This window comes from Chiloscyllium plagiosum, unplaced genomic scaffold, assembly GCF_037043375.1.
Source record: "Chiloscyllium plagiosum isolate Xiang-an unplaced genomic scaffold, Cpla_swu_hap1 HiC_scaffold_8, whole genome shotgun sequence".
Lineage (NCBI taxonomy): Eukaryota > Metazoa > Chordata > Chondrichthyes > Orectolobiformes > Hemiscylliidae > Chiloscyllium > Chiloscyllium plagiosum.
The window spans coordinates 102,952,232-102,966,926 of NW_028270146.1; the positions used below are offsets into that span (position 1 = coordinate 102,952,232).

Below are 14,695 nucleotides of genomic sequence, written 5' to 3' on the forward strand. Positions count from 1 at the left end.
AGTTCGCACTGCTGCCTCACAGCGCCAGAGACCCAGGTTCGATTCCCACCTCAGGCGACTGTGTGTGTGGAGTTTGCACATTCTCCCCGTGTCTGCATGGGTTTTCTCCAGGTGCTTTGGTTTCCCACAATCCAAAGATGTGTAGGTCAGGTAAATTGCCCATAGTGATGGGTGCATTAGTCAGGGGTATATGTAGGGTTGGGGAATGGGTCTGTATGGTTACTCTTTGGAGGGTCAGTGTGGACTTGTTGGACTGAAGGAATTATTTCCATACTGTTGGGAATCTAATTTTTCCATGAGTAAGATAAACCAGAACCTGAGGGCACAGGCTCAGAATGAAAGAATAACACCTCATATCTGAATTCAGGTGGAATATTTTCAGCTAGAGGGAACCTACTATCTTATCCTGAGTGACAAATAAAATTCATGAGATCCTCACATTTGTTGGAATTGAGAATGAAGTTTGTATACGGCTCTGGTCATATTATATTTGAAATTTCGAGCAGTTTGGGCCCCATAATCTAAGGAAGGAAGTATTGGCATTGGACGTTCAGAAGAGTGAACCAGGTGATGAAGGGCTTGTTCTATGAGGAGCACTTGAGAACTCTGGCACTGTGCCCAATGGAGTTTAGAAGGATTACTGAGAACCTCATTGAAACTTATAGGATACTGAAGCCTGGACAGAGTGGAGGTGGAGAAAGTATTTCCAGACTAGAACCCGAGGACACAGCCTCAGAGTAATAGAATCACATTTCAGAACTGGCACAGTGGTTAGCACTGCTGCCTCACAGCGCTAGAGACCCGGGTTCAATTCCCGCCTCAGGCGACTGACTGTGTGGAGTTTGCACGTTCTCCCCGTGTCTGCGTGGGTTTCCTCCGGGTGCTCCGGTTTCCTCCCACAGTCCAAAGATGTGCAGGTCAGGTGAATTGGCCATACTAAATTGCCCGTAGTGTTAGGTAAGGGGTAAATGTAGGGGTATGGGTGGGTTGTGCTTCGGCGGGGCGGTGTGGACTTGTTGGGCCGAATGGCCTGTTTCCACACTGTAAGTAATCTAATCTAATCTAATCTAACTGAGATGTGGAAATTTCTTCAACTGAAGGTGGTGAATCTGTGGAACTCTCTGCTGCAAAAGGTGGTGGATGCCAAGTTATTGGGTGTATTTAAGATAGAGGTAGAAGGCAGGAGAATGGAGTTGAGAAACATATCACTCTCCGTTAGCTGATGAAGAATCATCTGGACTCAAAACCTTAGGTTACTGTCTGTCTACCGATGCTGCCTGAGCTCTTTCGATTTCCAGCGTATTTTGTTTTCAGTACAGATTCCAGCATCTGCACTAATTTTACTCTAATATACTCCAATATATTATGGTCTCATGATCTGAACACTCAGCAAAACAACCGTATTTTGAATTGGAAAACGAAAAATGAAGAAAGTACTGCGCATGTTCCAGCCCATGTGATTGATGTCAACTCTGGCCCAATAGGAAATTAGGGGCGTGGCTGGACCGAGCGCAAGCGGTTTGTCCTCCAACCAATCGGAGTGAGTCACGTGATTGCCTTGGACAGCAGGCTCTGCGCTGTTGTGTCTGCATTGTTGGCCTTTACGGAAGGTGTAGAACACGGTAATGAAAACGGGAGGGAAATGGTGATCGTACAGCATAAACGGTTTTAGAAACGCATGTCGAAAAAAGAGCAAATTTTAACTTCCCTGTCCCAGGTTTGTAGCAAATGCGAAATCGGCTCTGGGCGTAGGCTGTTATAGCCCCCTGGTAACCGCCACCATCTTTACTGCGGGCAATGATCCGCCAGATACGTGTTCGCGGCCGCCATATTTTTAGGTGGCAAAGTGTAGCGGGAGGCATGCGCAGTTCTTCCGTGTTGCCCCGACTGGGAGAGAGCCTGTATTTCCGGGAGATGCATTTAACGCTGGCGAAGTACTGAAGCAAAGAGCTGGCTTCAGGCAGCGTAGTTACTGCTATTACACGGCAGGTATTTAGTGGAGGCGAAATTCTTGTAACATGTGAGTGCTCCATATTACCTGTTGCAGTTTCCCGGCGAAGTAGGGAAGCCCTACTTTAAAAGATTTTGATCAATCAAAATATATCCGTTTGTTCAGTATTCGTACAATTGGGATCATAATACTGAACCTTGCTGTGATTTACCCCAGTGCTCCCTCTTCAACACATCGTCAATATCTGACTTCCTCAGTCTCTAATATTGGATGCGTTTTAGCTGTTTATTATTTTATAACTGAGTTTTCCACTGCTGTCCAATCCTTGCTGTTGTCTTTTCAGATTCATTTGTACACAATTTATTTCACAGTCAGGCATTCCTTTTCCAGGATGGGAGTCCATTTCCCTTACATTTCTGACCATCAAATTCTGCACCATTTTCATTCCCTGTAATTCATTTTGCATACCCTCAAACATGAACTCTGTTTCTCCTTTCACAGATACCAACCATTATTGGCAAAGTCCTGGAATCTGTGGAGAATGTAATGATTAACCTTCTTATACTGATGTAATTTTTTTTGGTGAATGTACTTCCACAATGCAATTAGGTAATGACTTGCAGATCATTCACCAAGCAATAGTGAAGAATTACAATGTATGTCTGAATTTGACACGATTCTAATGTAACAGAAATATTGTAGAGGAGCTTTTGACGAGAAGCCACAGGTGGAGCTATTAGGTCCGGTGACCAAAAGCATCGCGAAAAGAGCAGGTTTCAGAAATATCTTAAAGGAGGAGTGCAGACCTCAGGTTTATGGTGAGAATTCCAGACTCTATTAACTTGGCAACGTTAGAAACCATCACCAATGGTGAAGCAAGGAATTGTTGGAGTCTGAAGCTAAATGAGTTGTTGAGGCCTCAAAGGTTGTGTGCTATAGGGATGACCACAGCAAGGAATTAAGTCATGGTGAGATTTTAAAAATGTTGCTTTTAAATAGGAGTCTTTGTGGATTGGGGAGCACAAGCGATGAGGGGTAAAACAAGTCTTGGAATATGTGAGCACTTGGTCTGCGAAGTTTTAGATATTCTTGAGATTACAGTGAATTTGAATGTGGAAGGCCATCTTGGAGTTTGTTAGGATTGTTAAGTCTAGAAGTAATAAAGGAATGGGCAAGAGTTTTAGCAGCAGATGAGCAGAGATTAGGGTGATGTCACAGAGATGGAAATAGGTGTTCTTGCTGCAGGACTGGGTTCTTGCTTTCATCTCAACTCACTGCATATCAGCGAATTCATACTTGAGAGAATCCATTCACTGCTCTATGTGGGAAGGTATTCATGCGGTCAGCCAGACTGCTAGGACACCACTGAGTTCACAAGTAACTCCAGTGACTGGATTTCGGTGTGAATCATTTTTGGGAGGAAGTCTATGTTACTAGGGTCTGTTTCTCCTGCTGTATATAAACTACAGAATTTTCTCTTGGGATGTGAGTTCTGCGGAAGGGTTACTGAACCCAAAACGTTAACTCTGATTCCTCTTCACAGACGTTGCCAGACTTATTGAGTTTTTCCAGCAACTTCTGTTTTTGTTTAGATTTTATTGACTGTGTCTAGTTGCCCTTGAGACAGTGGTGGTGAGTTGTCTACTTGAACCGCTTTAGGTAGATTCATTATGCCCTTAGGTAGGCAATTTCAGGATTTTGACCAAGCAACAGTGAATAGAGTCGTAGTCATAAAGATGTACAGCACGGAAACAGACCCGTCGGTCCAACTCATCCATGCCGACCAGATATCCCAACCCAATCTAGTCCCACCTGCCAGCACCTGGCCCATATCTCTCCAAACCCTTCCTATTCATATACCCATCCAGATGCCTTTTAAATGTTGCAATTGTACCAGCCTCCACCACTTTCTCTGGCAGCTCATTCCATACACGTACCACCCTCTGCGTGAAAACGTTGCCCCTTAGGACTCTTTTATATCTTGCCCCTAAATCTATGCCCTCCAGTTCTGGACTCACTACCATAGGGAAAAGACTTTGTCGAATTATCCTATCCATGCCCCTCACAATTTTGTAAACCTCTAAGGTCACCCTTCAGATTCTGACGCTCCAGGGAAAACAGCCCATGCCTATTCAACTTCTCCCTATAGCTCAAATCATCCAACCCTGGGAACATCCTTGGGAATCTTCTCTGAACCCTTTCAAGTTTCACAACATCCTTCTGATAGGAAGGAGACCAGAATTGCATGCAATATTCCAACAGTAGCCTAACCAATGTCCTGTACAGCTGCAACATGATGTCCCAACTCCTGTACTCCAAGGTCTCTTTGTTCAGCCACACTCCCTAGGACGCTTTCCCAAAATGCAGCACCTCGCATTTATCTGAATTAAACTCCATCTGCCACCTCTCAGTCCATTGGCCCATCTGGTCTAGATCCTGTTGTAATCTGAGGTAACCTTCTTTGCTGTCCACTACACCTCCAATTTTGGTGTCATCTGCAAATTTACTAACTGTACCTCTTATGCTCGCATCCAAATCATTTAGATAAATGATGAAAAGTAGTAGATAATATATTTCAATGTAAGGTTGATGAGTGTTTCAAAGGGAACTTTTAGGTGGTTATGTTTCCATGTATCTGCTGCCCTTTTCTGTGTTGATGGAGGTGGTCATGGGTTTGGATGGTGCTGTCTGAGGACATTTAATGAATTTCTGCAATGCATCTTGTAGATGCTAGACATTGTTGTCACAGAGTGTCTGTGGTAGAGGGAGTGGCTGCTTGTGGATGTGATGCCAATCAATGGAGCTGCTTTGACCTGGCTGGTGCCAAGCTTCTTGAATGTTGGTGGAGCTTCCCCCATCCAGGCAAGTTTGGGGAGTCAGGAGGTGAGTTACTCTCTGCAGTATTCCTGGCCTCTGACCTTATTTTGTAGCAATTGTATTTATGTGACAGATCTAGTTAAGTTATGGTCAGTGATATTCCCATTGATGGTAATAACATGGAATGTCAAGGTGCAGTGGTTAGATTGTCCCATCTTGGAAATGGGCATCTTGATTGTCCCATCTTGGATTTGTGTAATGCGAATGTTACTTGCAACTTGTCAGCCCTAGCCTGGATGTTGTTCCCATTATGTTGCATTTGAACATGGACTTCAGTTTCTGAGGAGACACCAATGGTGCTGGATCATGCCTACCACTAACTGAATGATAGATCAAACAGCTGAAGATGGTTGGGCCTAGGACACTACCCTGAGAAATTCCTATAGAAATGTCCTAGAGCTGAGATGACTGACCTTCAATGGGGGACAACCACTTTTCTATGTGCCAGATATGACTCCAACCAGCGGAGAGTTTGCTCCCCTGATTTCCATTGAGTCCAGTTTTACAAGGGTTCCTTGATGCCTCACATGTTCCAATGTAGCCTTTACATAACTCTTCACTCACCTCTGGAACTCTGTTGTTTTTGTCCATGTCTGCAATGAAGTCAGGAGTGGCCCTTTGGAATCAAACTGCGCATCGCTGAGCAGGTGCTGCTTGATAGTCTGTTGATGACGTCTTGCATCACTTTACTGATGATAAAGAGTAGACTAATGGAATAGTAATTGGCTGGGATGGATTTGGCATGCTTTTTCTGTAGAGGCTATGCCCGAGCAATTTTTCACATTGAGTAAATGCCGCTGTTGTGACTTTACTGGAACAGTTCACTGGGGGAGTGTCACATTCTGGAATACAATTCTTCAGTACTATTGCTGGAATGTTGTCCATAACTATTGCAGAATCCAGTGACTCCAACTATTTCTTGATATCACGTGGAGTGAATCGAATTGCCTGAACACTGGCATCTGTGATGTTGTGAAAGTGTGGAGGATGTTTGAAATGGATCATCCACTTGACAGTTTTGGCTGAAGATTGTTGCAATTATGTCAGCCTTATCTTTTGAACTGATGTGTTGGACTCTTCCATCATTGAGGATGGGGATATTTTTGGAGTCTCCTCTCCAGTGGGTTATTCACCAACATTCATAGCTGGAGGTGCCAGGGCTGCAAAGCTTAGATCTGATCTATTGATTATGGGATCACTTAGCTTATCACTTGCTGCTCATATTGTTTGGCAGATAGTCCTGTTGTTAGCTTCACCAAGTTGACACCTCATTTTTAGGTATGCCTGGAGATGCTCCTGGCAAGCCCTCCTGCACTCTCCATCGAATGAGATTTGATCCCCTGGCTTGATGGTCCGGGTTGAATAGTGGTGTGCTGGGCCATGAGAAGGCAGATTGATTTAGATTTAGATTAGATGACAGTGTGGAAACAGGCCCTTCAGCCCAACAAGTCCACACCGACCCGCCGAAGCGAAACCCACCCATACCCCCACATTTCCCCCTTACCTAATACTACAGGCAATTTAGTATGGCCAATTCACCTGACCCTGCACAGCTTTGGATGGTGGGAGGAAACCGGAGCACCCGGAGGAAACCCACACAGACACGGGGAGAACGTGCAAACTCTACACAGTCAGTCGCCTGAGGCGGGAATTGAACCCGGGTCTCTGGCGCTGTGAGGCAGCAGTGCTAACACATTGTTAGGATATCTGGTCGGCGTAGACCAGTTGGACCCAATGGTCTGTTTCCGTGCTACAAGTCTCTCAGGCTCTGTCCATCCATTGCTCTTTTTCACCTCTGATCACCGCTCTGGCATTGTCTAACCTCCTCGGTCTCCAACAATGGTGCTATCTTACCAATGTTTTGTTTTATTAGTCAGATTTCCACAGCTGCTTATCCCTGCTGATTTACCAGCTTGACCTTCCCACAGGATTCTTTAAAAATCAGGAACGTTCTTTTTTTTGTCACATGGTATACTTCACATTCCTGCAACTTCTTTTACTGACCATCAGCTTCTGCACTGTTTAATATTATTGTAATGTAGTGTATACACTATGAATTATTACAGCTATTTCTGTCTCCATTGCCTGACCTGAATATTTTTGAGATTTTATCCTTGCAGATTTCTAGAAGCTGCAGTGTTTCTTTATTCTTGTATCATAGATGCTCCCAGGACACAGTTTGTAAACCCAGGCAGAGCAATTAAGAGGAAGAAGTTTATATCTGGATGGGTGTTGGTTACAGAGTTTGCTCATTGGATGCACTGTCAGTCTTTTCTCATTGACTCAGAGTGCTGTTGGCTGCCTCCTGTGCTGCAGTTGCTCAGTTAACCCGACGTGCCTGTGCTGGTTTTCTACATGTGCAAGTCTGATCATCCCCACTCCCAGCCATCTCCTTGTAGACTGGCAATTTATGTTTCGTTGTAGGTGCTCATACTTTTGAAGCCTTTGCTCCAGCTGGAGAGGAGGTGAGGAAAAGCTGCTGAGGTTCGCCCCAAATACATCAGGATCTAGTTTGGCCCTGCAATTTCCATTGTGAAACTGTTGAAGGGAGCAAGGTTCCAGGGGAATTCCGGTTGCTAAATGGACATTGTCCATAAAAAGTAACAGGGTATATCATCTTCAGCAATACTTGTCCTTGAAACAATCAATCTTTGTTGTGTACACACATTATTCTTGGATTTGAATGTCACTAATGAGAGGAACTTTCTAGTATACATGACATTTTAACCTTCCTGAACAGCTGCAAAGTGTATGATGAAGGTGCTTCCACTGTGTTGTTAGGTAAGGTATAATACACAGAGCTGATAAAGGCATGTGTGTCCGTTCGACTCGTAACCAACAGTATAGCTTCAACACCAGTATCTCTGTCTCTACCTCGACCTTTTGTCTCTCTGTCTTTCACTCCTTGCTCTGTCGCACGCTCTCCTGTTGCGTGTGCTCTCTCTTGACATCCCTCCTCCTGGAGCAGGTGGACTCTGCTACTGGACAAATTGGTGGCAACTTCCCTTCCCTGATGGACCAAGCAGAGCCGCTGGATGTTATCTACCTGGACTTCAAGACAGCCTTTGGCAAGCTGCCGCACAGGAGTCTGCTGGGTAAGATAAGGGCCTTTGGTATTAGAGGCAAGAGGTTAGAATGGATAGAAGTTTGGCTGTCTGGCAGAAAGCAGAGAGTGGAGATTAAAGGATCCTTCTCAGGATGGCAGCCAGTGACAAGTGGTGTTCCGCAAGGCTTTATTGGGACCACAACTTTTCACATTATACTTTAACAATCCAGATGAAGGAACTGAGGGCATTCTGGCAAAGTTTGCAGATGATACAAAGATAGGCAAAAGCTATCGTTGAAGAAGCAGGGAGGCTGCAGCAGGATTTGGACAGGTTAGGAGAGTGGACAAAGAAGTGGTAGATGGAGTACAATGTGGGAAAGTGTGAGGTCGTGCACTTTTTGGTAGGAAGAATAGAGGCATGGACTATTTTCTAAATGGGGAGCAAATTCAGAAGTCTGAAGTACAAAGAGTCTTGGGGGTTCTAGTCCAGGACTCTCTCAAGGTAAACTTGCAGATTGAGTCAGTAGTTAAAAAGGGAAATGCAATGATGGCATTTATTTTAAGAGGACTTGAATTTAAAAGCAGGGATGTATTTCTGAGGCTGTATAAGGCTCTGGTCATACCACATTCTAAGTATTGTGTGCAATTTTGGGCCCCATATCTCGGGAAGTATGTACTGGCCCTGAAACGTGTTCAGAGGAGGTTGGCTAGAATGGTCCCAGGAATAAAAAGCTTAATATAGGAGGAACATTTGAGGACTCTGGATCTATACTCAATGGAGTTTAGAATGATGAGGGGGAATCTAATTGAAACATGCAGAAGACCTGGCAGAGGCCTGGACAGAGTAGATGTTGGGAAGGTGCTTCCAATGGTAGGAGAGACTATGGCCTGAGGGCACAGCCTTGGAGTAAAGGAAAGACCAGGAGAGAGAAGGAGAAACTTCTTCAGCTAGAGTGTGGTGAATCTATGGAGATCCTTGCTACAGAAGACTGCAGAGGCCAGGTCATTGGGTACATTTAGGACTGAGATGGATAGGTTCTTCAATGTCAAGGGTTATGGGGAGAAAGTGGGAGAAAGGTTTCTCAACCCCAATCAGCAATGATTGGCAGAGCAGTCTCAGGGGGCTGAATGGCCTAAGTTCTGCTTTTATGGACATCAGTAACTCAGTTTGGATTGTATAACAATCCCACGGCTTTTATATCACCTTTTTCCTTCTGTTGGCGGCACAAATGTCCAGATTCATTCAGCTGTACTTCACAATCTGCCTTTGTTTTTTGTTGGTTCTCTCTCACTCCATTTTGTCCTGTTTTCAATCATTTTTACAGGGTATTCGAAGGAGATGATTTGCAATCACAAAGCTAAAAGAGTACATCACATCAAGGACAGACACAATTTATTGTGACATCCATTTCATTGGATGTTTAATATGGAAAGAAACAGCACTGTTCACGGTGGAGATAAACCATGGAAATGTGGAGACTGTGAGGAAGGATTCAGATCCCCCTCTGAGCTGGAAACTCATTGGCGCAGGCACACAGGGGAGAGGCCATTCTCTTGCCCTGAGTGTGGGAAAGGATTCGTTCGCTCATCCAACCTGCTGAGACATCAGCGAGTTCACTCTGGAGAGAGGCCATTCACCTGCCCCAAGTGTGGGAAAGGATTCATTCATTCAGCTGATCTGCTGAGACACCAGCGAATTCACACAGGGGAAAGACCATTCTCCTGCCCCGAGTGTGGAAAAGGATTTACACGCTTATCAGGGCTGCAACAACACCAACGGATTCACACAGGGGAGAGACCATTCATCTGCTCAACATGTGGGAAGGGTTTCACTCAGTTCGCTGACCTGCAGAAACATCAGCGAGTTCACACTGAGGAGAGACCTTTTCACTGTCCGGAGTGTGGGAAGTGCTTTAAATATTCTGGGGACCTGGTACGCCATCAACGTATTCACACTGAGGAGAAACCATACAGGTGCACTTACTGTGGCTCTGCATTCAAACAGTCTGAGCAGCTCACTGTGCACCAGCGAGTGCACACTGGGGAGAGACCGTTCAGCTGTCCTGAGTGTGGGAAGGGGTTCACTCAGTCATCTGCAATGCTGACACACCAGCGCATTCACACTGGGGAGAAGCCATTCATCTGCTCTATTTGTGGGAAGGCGTTCACTCAGTCATCCACCCTGAGGTCTCACCAGCGAGTTCACACTGGGGAGAGACCATTTAGCTGCCCTGAATGTGGGAAGAGATTCGTTCAGTTGTCTGCTGTGCTAGCACACCAGCGAGTTCATACTGGGGAGAGGCCATTCACCTGCTCCCAGTGTGAGAAAGCATTCAAGACTTCATCTACCCTGCTGAAACACCAGCGAGTTCACCAGTAACTGTAGCACATCTATTTTGCTGTTTATTTCACCAATGGTTCAACAATATTGACTGGAGCTGATGTCAATAACCTCCAGCCTATGTGTTGGTGTTAGCACACTAGATGAAGTAAAATCAATGTTTTTTTTTAAACTAGGTTCTTGTTAGATCTAATTTGAAATGTTCTTCCAGTAAATGCGAGGAGCTGGTGGAAATTCTTCGTCACTAAGATTAAGACAATCCAATCAGCTGCTTCTGTCCTAATCAGTTGCCCACTAGCCCAAATTGTTTCTCAGGTATTTCCTTGCCTGAGCTCTGGACTTTCATCTTTCTCCATTTTCTCTCAATAAGACCATAACAATGTCATTGCACATACTCCGATGAGAAGAGCTGTCCCAGTTTATATTATAGAAAGTACTAATTACTGTCCAGATTAGAGAGAAAAGAAGCCCCTGTCTATATAACAGAGAACAGTAGTCCCTATGTATATGGTTGCAGAACAGCTATCCCTTTTATGTATTGTAAACCAGCAGTCCCTGGGAGTGGTGCAGAGAACAGAAGTTCCTGGGAATATTATCATGAATGTGAGTACTTTTCTGTTTTAAAGAGAAAAACGGCCCTCCTGTATATTGGTGAGAACAGCAGTCCATTTGTATATTATAGACAACAGCAGTCCTTGTGCATACTACCTGATGAAGGAGCAGTACTCTGCAAGGTAGTGCTTCCAAATAAACCTGTTGGACTATAATCTGGTCTTATGTGATTTTTAACATATTGCAGAGAACAGCAGTTCCTTTTGATATTACTAGGGAACAACATGCTCTGCATATGTCATGTTCTACTTTATACTATAGGGAAGAGTAGTCTCTACGCATGCGAAACAGAACAGCAATGTGTTTTATTACAAAGGACTGCATTCCCTGTTTACATGAGAGAGTGACCGTGACCATTCATTTTATACTGAACAGCAATTTCTGTGCATATGAAACAGAGCTACAGTCCCTGTTTAATAATGAAATGTAGTGCAGTCTTTATGTATATAAAACAGAACAGCAGTCCCCTTCTTTGTGCAAGGGAACTGCAGTCTATGTTTCACAGGAGGCTCCCAAGCACTGAGGATGTTACCTAGACAGGGGACGAAACGTCTGCAACACAAATTCCCAGCTTGGCGAACAGAACCACAACAGTCTGTGTTTATTAAGGATGACAGCAGTCCACGTGTACATTGTAGACAGTAGCAGTTACTCTCCAGATTACAGAAAAAAGCCCTGTGTATATAGAACAAAGAAAATTGTAGCACAGGAACAGGCCCTTTTGCCCACCAAGCCTGTGCTGATCCAAGACCTATATCTAAACCTGTTGCTGGTTTTCCAAGGATCTGTATCCGTTCGCTCCCTGCCCATTCATGTACCTGTTTAGATGCATCCTAAATAACACTATTGTGCCCACCTCTACCACCTTGGCTTGCAACATATTTCAGACACCCACCACTGTCTGCGTAAATAACTTTTCATGCACATCTCCCTTAAGTTTTCCCCTCCCACCTTAAACTCCTGTCCCCTAGTAATTGAGTTTTTGGGGAAAAAGGTTTCTTGCTATCCATCCTTTCATAATTTTGTAGACCTCAATCATGTTCCACCCCCAACCTCTGTCTTTCTAATGAAAATAATCCTAATCTACTCAACCTCTCGTCATAGCTAGTGTCAACATTCTGGTGAACCTCCTCTGCACCCTCTCCAAAGAATCTACATTCTTTTTGTAATGTGACCAAAACTTGATGCAGTATTCCAATTGCGGCAGAACGAACGTCCTATAGAACTGTCACATGACCTTTCAACTCTTGTACCCAATACCCTATCTGATGGAGGAAAGCATGCCATATACCTTCTTGACCACTCTATTGACCTGCGTTGCCACCTTCAGGGTACAGTGAATCTTAACACCCAGATCTCTCTGTACATCAATTTTCCCAGGGCTTTTCCATTTGCTATATAGTTTGCTGTAGCATTGGATCTTCCAAAATGCATCACCACGCGTTTGCCTGGATAGAATTCCGTTTGCCATTTCTCTGCCCAACTATCCAATCTGTCTATGTTCTGCTGTATTTTCTGACAGTCCCCTTCACTATCTGCAACTCCACCAATTTTAGTGTCACCTCCAAATTTGCTAATCAGACCACCTATACCTTCTTCCAGATCATTTACGTACATCACAAACAACAGTGGTCCCAACACGGATCCCTGTGGAACACCACTGGTCACAGTTTTCCATTTTGAGAAACTCTCTTCCACTACTACTGTCTCCTGCCCAGCCAGTTCTCTATCCATCTAGCTAGTACACCCTGGACCCCATGCGACTTCACATTTTCCAGCAGGTGAACTTATCAAACACTTTACAACCCTTCCCTCATCAATCAACTTTGTCACTTCCTCAAAGAATTCTATTAATTTGGTAAGACATGACTTTCCCTGCACAAAATCACATTGCCTATTACTGATAGCCCATTTTCTTCCAACTTAGAATAGATCCTATCCCTCAATAACTTCTCCAGCAGCTCCCCACCCCTGATGTCAGGCTCACCAGTCTATAATTACCTGGATCATCCCTGCTACCCTTTTTAAACAAGGAGACAACATTAGCAGTTCTCCAGTCCTCAGAGACCTCACCCGCATTCAAAGATATCTGTTAAGCCCCAGCTATTTCCACTCTTTCTTCCCTCAGTAACCTGGGATAGATCCCATCCGGACCTGGGGACTTATCCATCTTAATGCCTTTTACCCAACACTTCCTCCCTCCTTATACAACTTGACCTAGAGTAATCAAATAACTATCCTTAACCTCTACATCCATCATGTCCCTCTCCTTGTTAAATACTGATGCAAAGTACTCATTAAGAATCTCACCCATTTTCTCTGACTCCATGCATAACTTTCCTCCTTTGTCCTTGAGTGGGCCAACCCATTCCCTAGTTACCCTCTTGCTCCTTACATACGAATAAAAGGCTTTGGGATTTTCGTTAACCCTGTTTGCTAAAGTTTGTGACCCCTTTTAGCCCTGTAAATTCCTCGTTTCAGATTGGTCCTACTTTCCCGATTTAACAGAGAACAGTAATCCTTATGTATATTGAGGAGAACAGCAGCCCCTGAGAATATTATTCTGAAAAGCGGTCCCTATGTATATTATGTAGAACAGTAGTTCCTTTCTTTATTACCGAGAACACAACACCCATGCAGAATAGCTGTCACTGTTTATAGTGTAGGGAACAGCAGTCTACGTACATACAAAACACAACAGTGATCGCTGTTCTTTATTACATAGGTCTGCATTCCCTGATAATAATGCAGAGAACAGCAGTCCTGTTTATATTGTATTGAACTGCAGCCTCTGCAAATGAAACAGAGCTCCAGTGTCTGTTAATAGTGAAGTGCAGTCTGTGTATATGAAAGTCAGTTATTTGTATATGAGAGAGAACAAGTTCCTGTGTATGTTATAGAGAGAAACTGTTTGTGTTTCTTGCAGAGAACAGCAGTTACTGTTTACAGTGTATTACAGAGATCCACACTCCTGTATACTGAGTAAAGCTGTCCCTGTGTATACTGTAGGTGACAGCAATCCCTGGGGATGTTCTACAATAGAGCAGTCACTGACTATATTACAGGTAACAGATGTCCCTATCCATATTACAGAGAACACGAGTCTGTCGTTCTCACAAAGTTCCTGTAAATATTGCACAGAATAAGAGTTTAGGTGTATATTGTTTCTGCATATATTGTAGAGAGCAGCAGGCTCTAAGAATGTTATAGAAAACAGCAGTCCCTGTCTTTTATACAGGGAACAATAGTCCCTGTCTTTCGTATATAGAACAGCAGACCCTGTCAGAAGTATAGAAAGCAGCAGTCTCTGTGTACAGTATGGAGAACAGCAGTCCCTGCTATTTGTATGGTATGGAGAACAGTGTTCCCTTCCTTTAGTAGGGAACAGCAGTCCCTAACGATCGTATAGGGAAAAGCAGTCCATGTCTACATTGTAGTGTTAAACTGTTACTGTTTTAATGAAAGGAAACCGCAGTGTCTGTGTATATTAAACAGAAAAGCAGTCCACGCGTAGGTTATAGATAATACCAGTTCCTGTGTATATTGAGGAGAACAGCAGATCCTGTGCATATTTTTGAGAACAGCTGTCACTGTGGAAATGATAGAAAACAATAGTCCCAGGTAACGTTGTAGAGTAGATCAGTCCCTGATTACATTACATAGAGCAGCCGTCCCTATGCATATTATAGAGAACAGTAGTCCCTCTTTTAAATATAATGAAGAGCAGTCGCTGTATGCAGGACTCAGAAGAGCTTGCCCTATGTTTATTATAGAGTACAGCAGACCCTTTGCGTATTATAGAGAAAAGCAATTATTGTGTCTTTTGCAGAGAACGGCATTTCCCAGTTACATTGTGTTGAATCTTTGT

The 14,695-nt window shown here is 44.0% G+C and overlaps 1 protein-coding gene across 3 annotated transcripts; it reads left to right on the forward strand.

Moving 5' to 3' along the window:
* The first annotated feature begins 1,531 nt into the window (after nt 1-1,531).
* LOC122553885 (uncharacterized) lies at nt 1,532-10,982 on the forward strand. 3 transcript variants are annotated; one of them, XM_043698352.2, is made up of 2 exons: nt 1,532-1,622; nt 9,200-10,982. In XM_043698352.2, the coding sequence occupies exon 2, from the start codon at nt 9,292-9,294 to the stop codon at nt 10,252-10,254; it is 963 nt and encodes a 320-aa protein (XP_043554287.1). In that variant the 5' UTR covers nt 1,532-1,622; nt 9,200-9,291; the 3' UTR covers nt 10,255-10,982. The 3 variants fall into 3 exon arrangements, with proteins under 3 accessions (XP_043554287.1, XP_043554286.1, XP_087846307.1); XM_043698351.2 differs by having other exon boundaries at nt 1,548-1,717; XM_087990181.1 differs by lacking the exon at nt 1,532-1,622 and adding an exon at nt 1,746-7,923.
* The last annotated feature ends 3,713 nt before the right edge of the window (nt 10,983-14,695 follow it).

Bases quoted from the DNA above. Each gene is read 5' to 3' on its own strand.
- LOC122553885 (XM_043698352.2), top strand. From the start codon at position 9,292: ATGTTTAATATGGAAAGAAACAGCACTGTTCACGGTGGAGATAAACCA.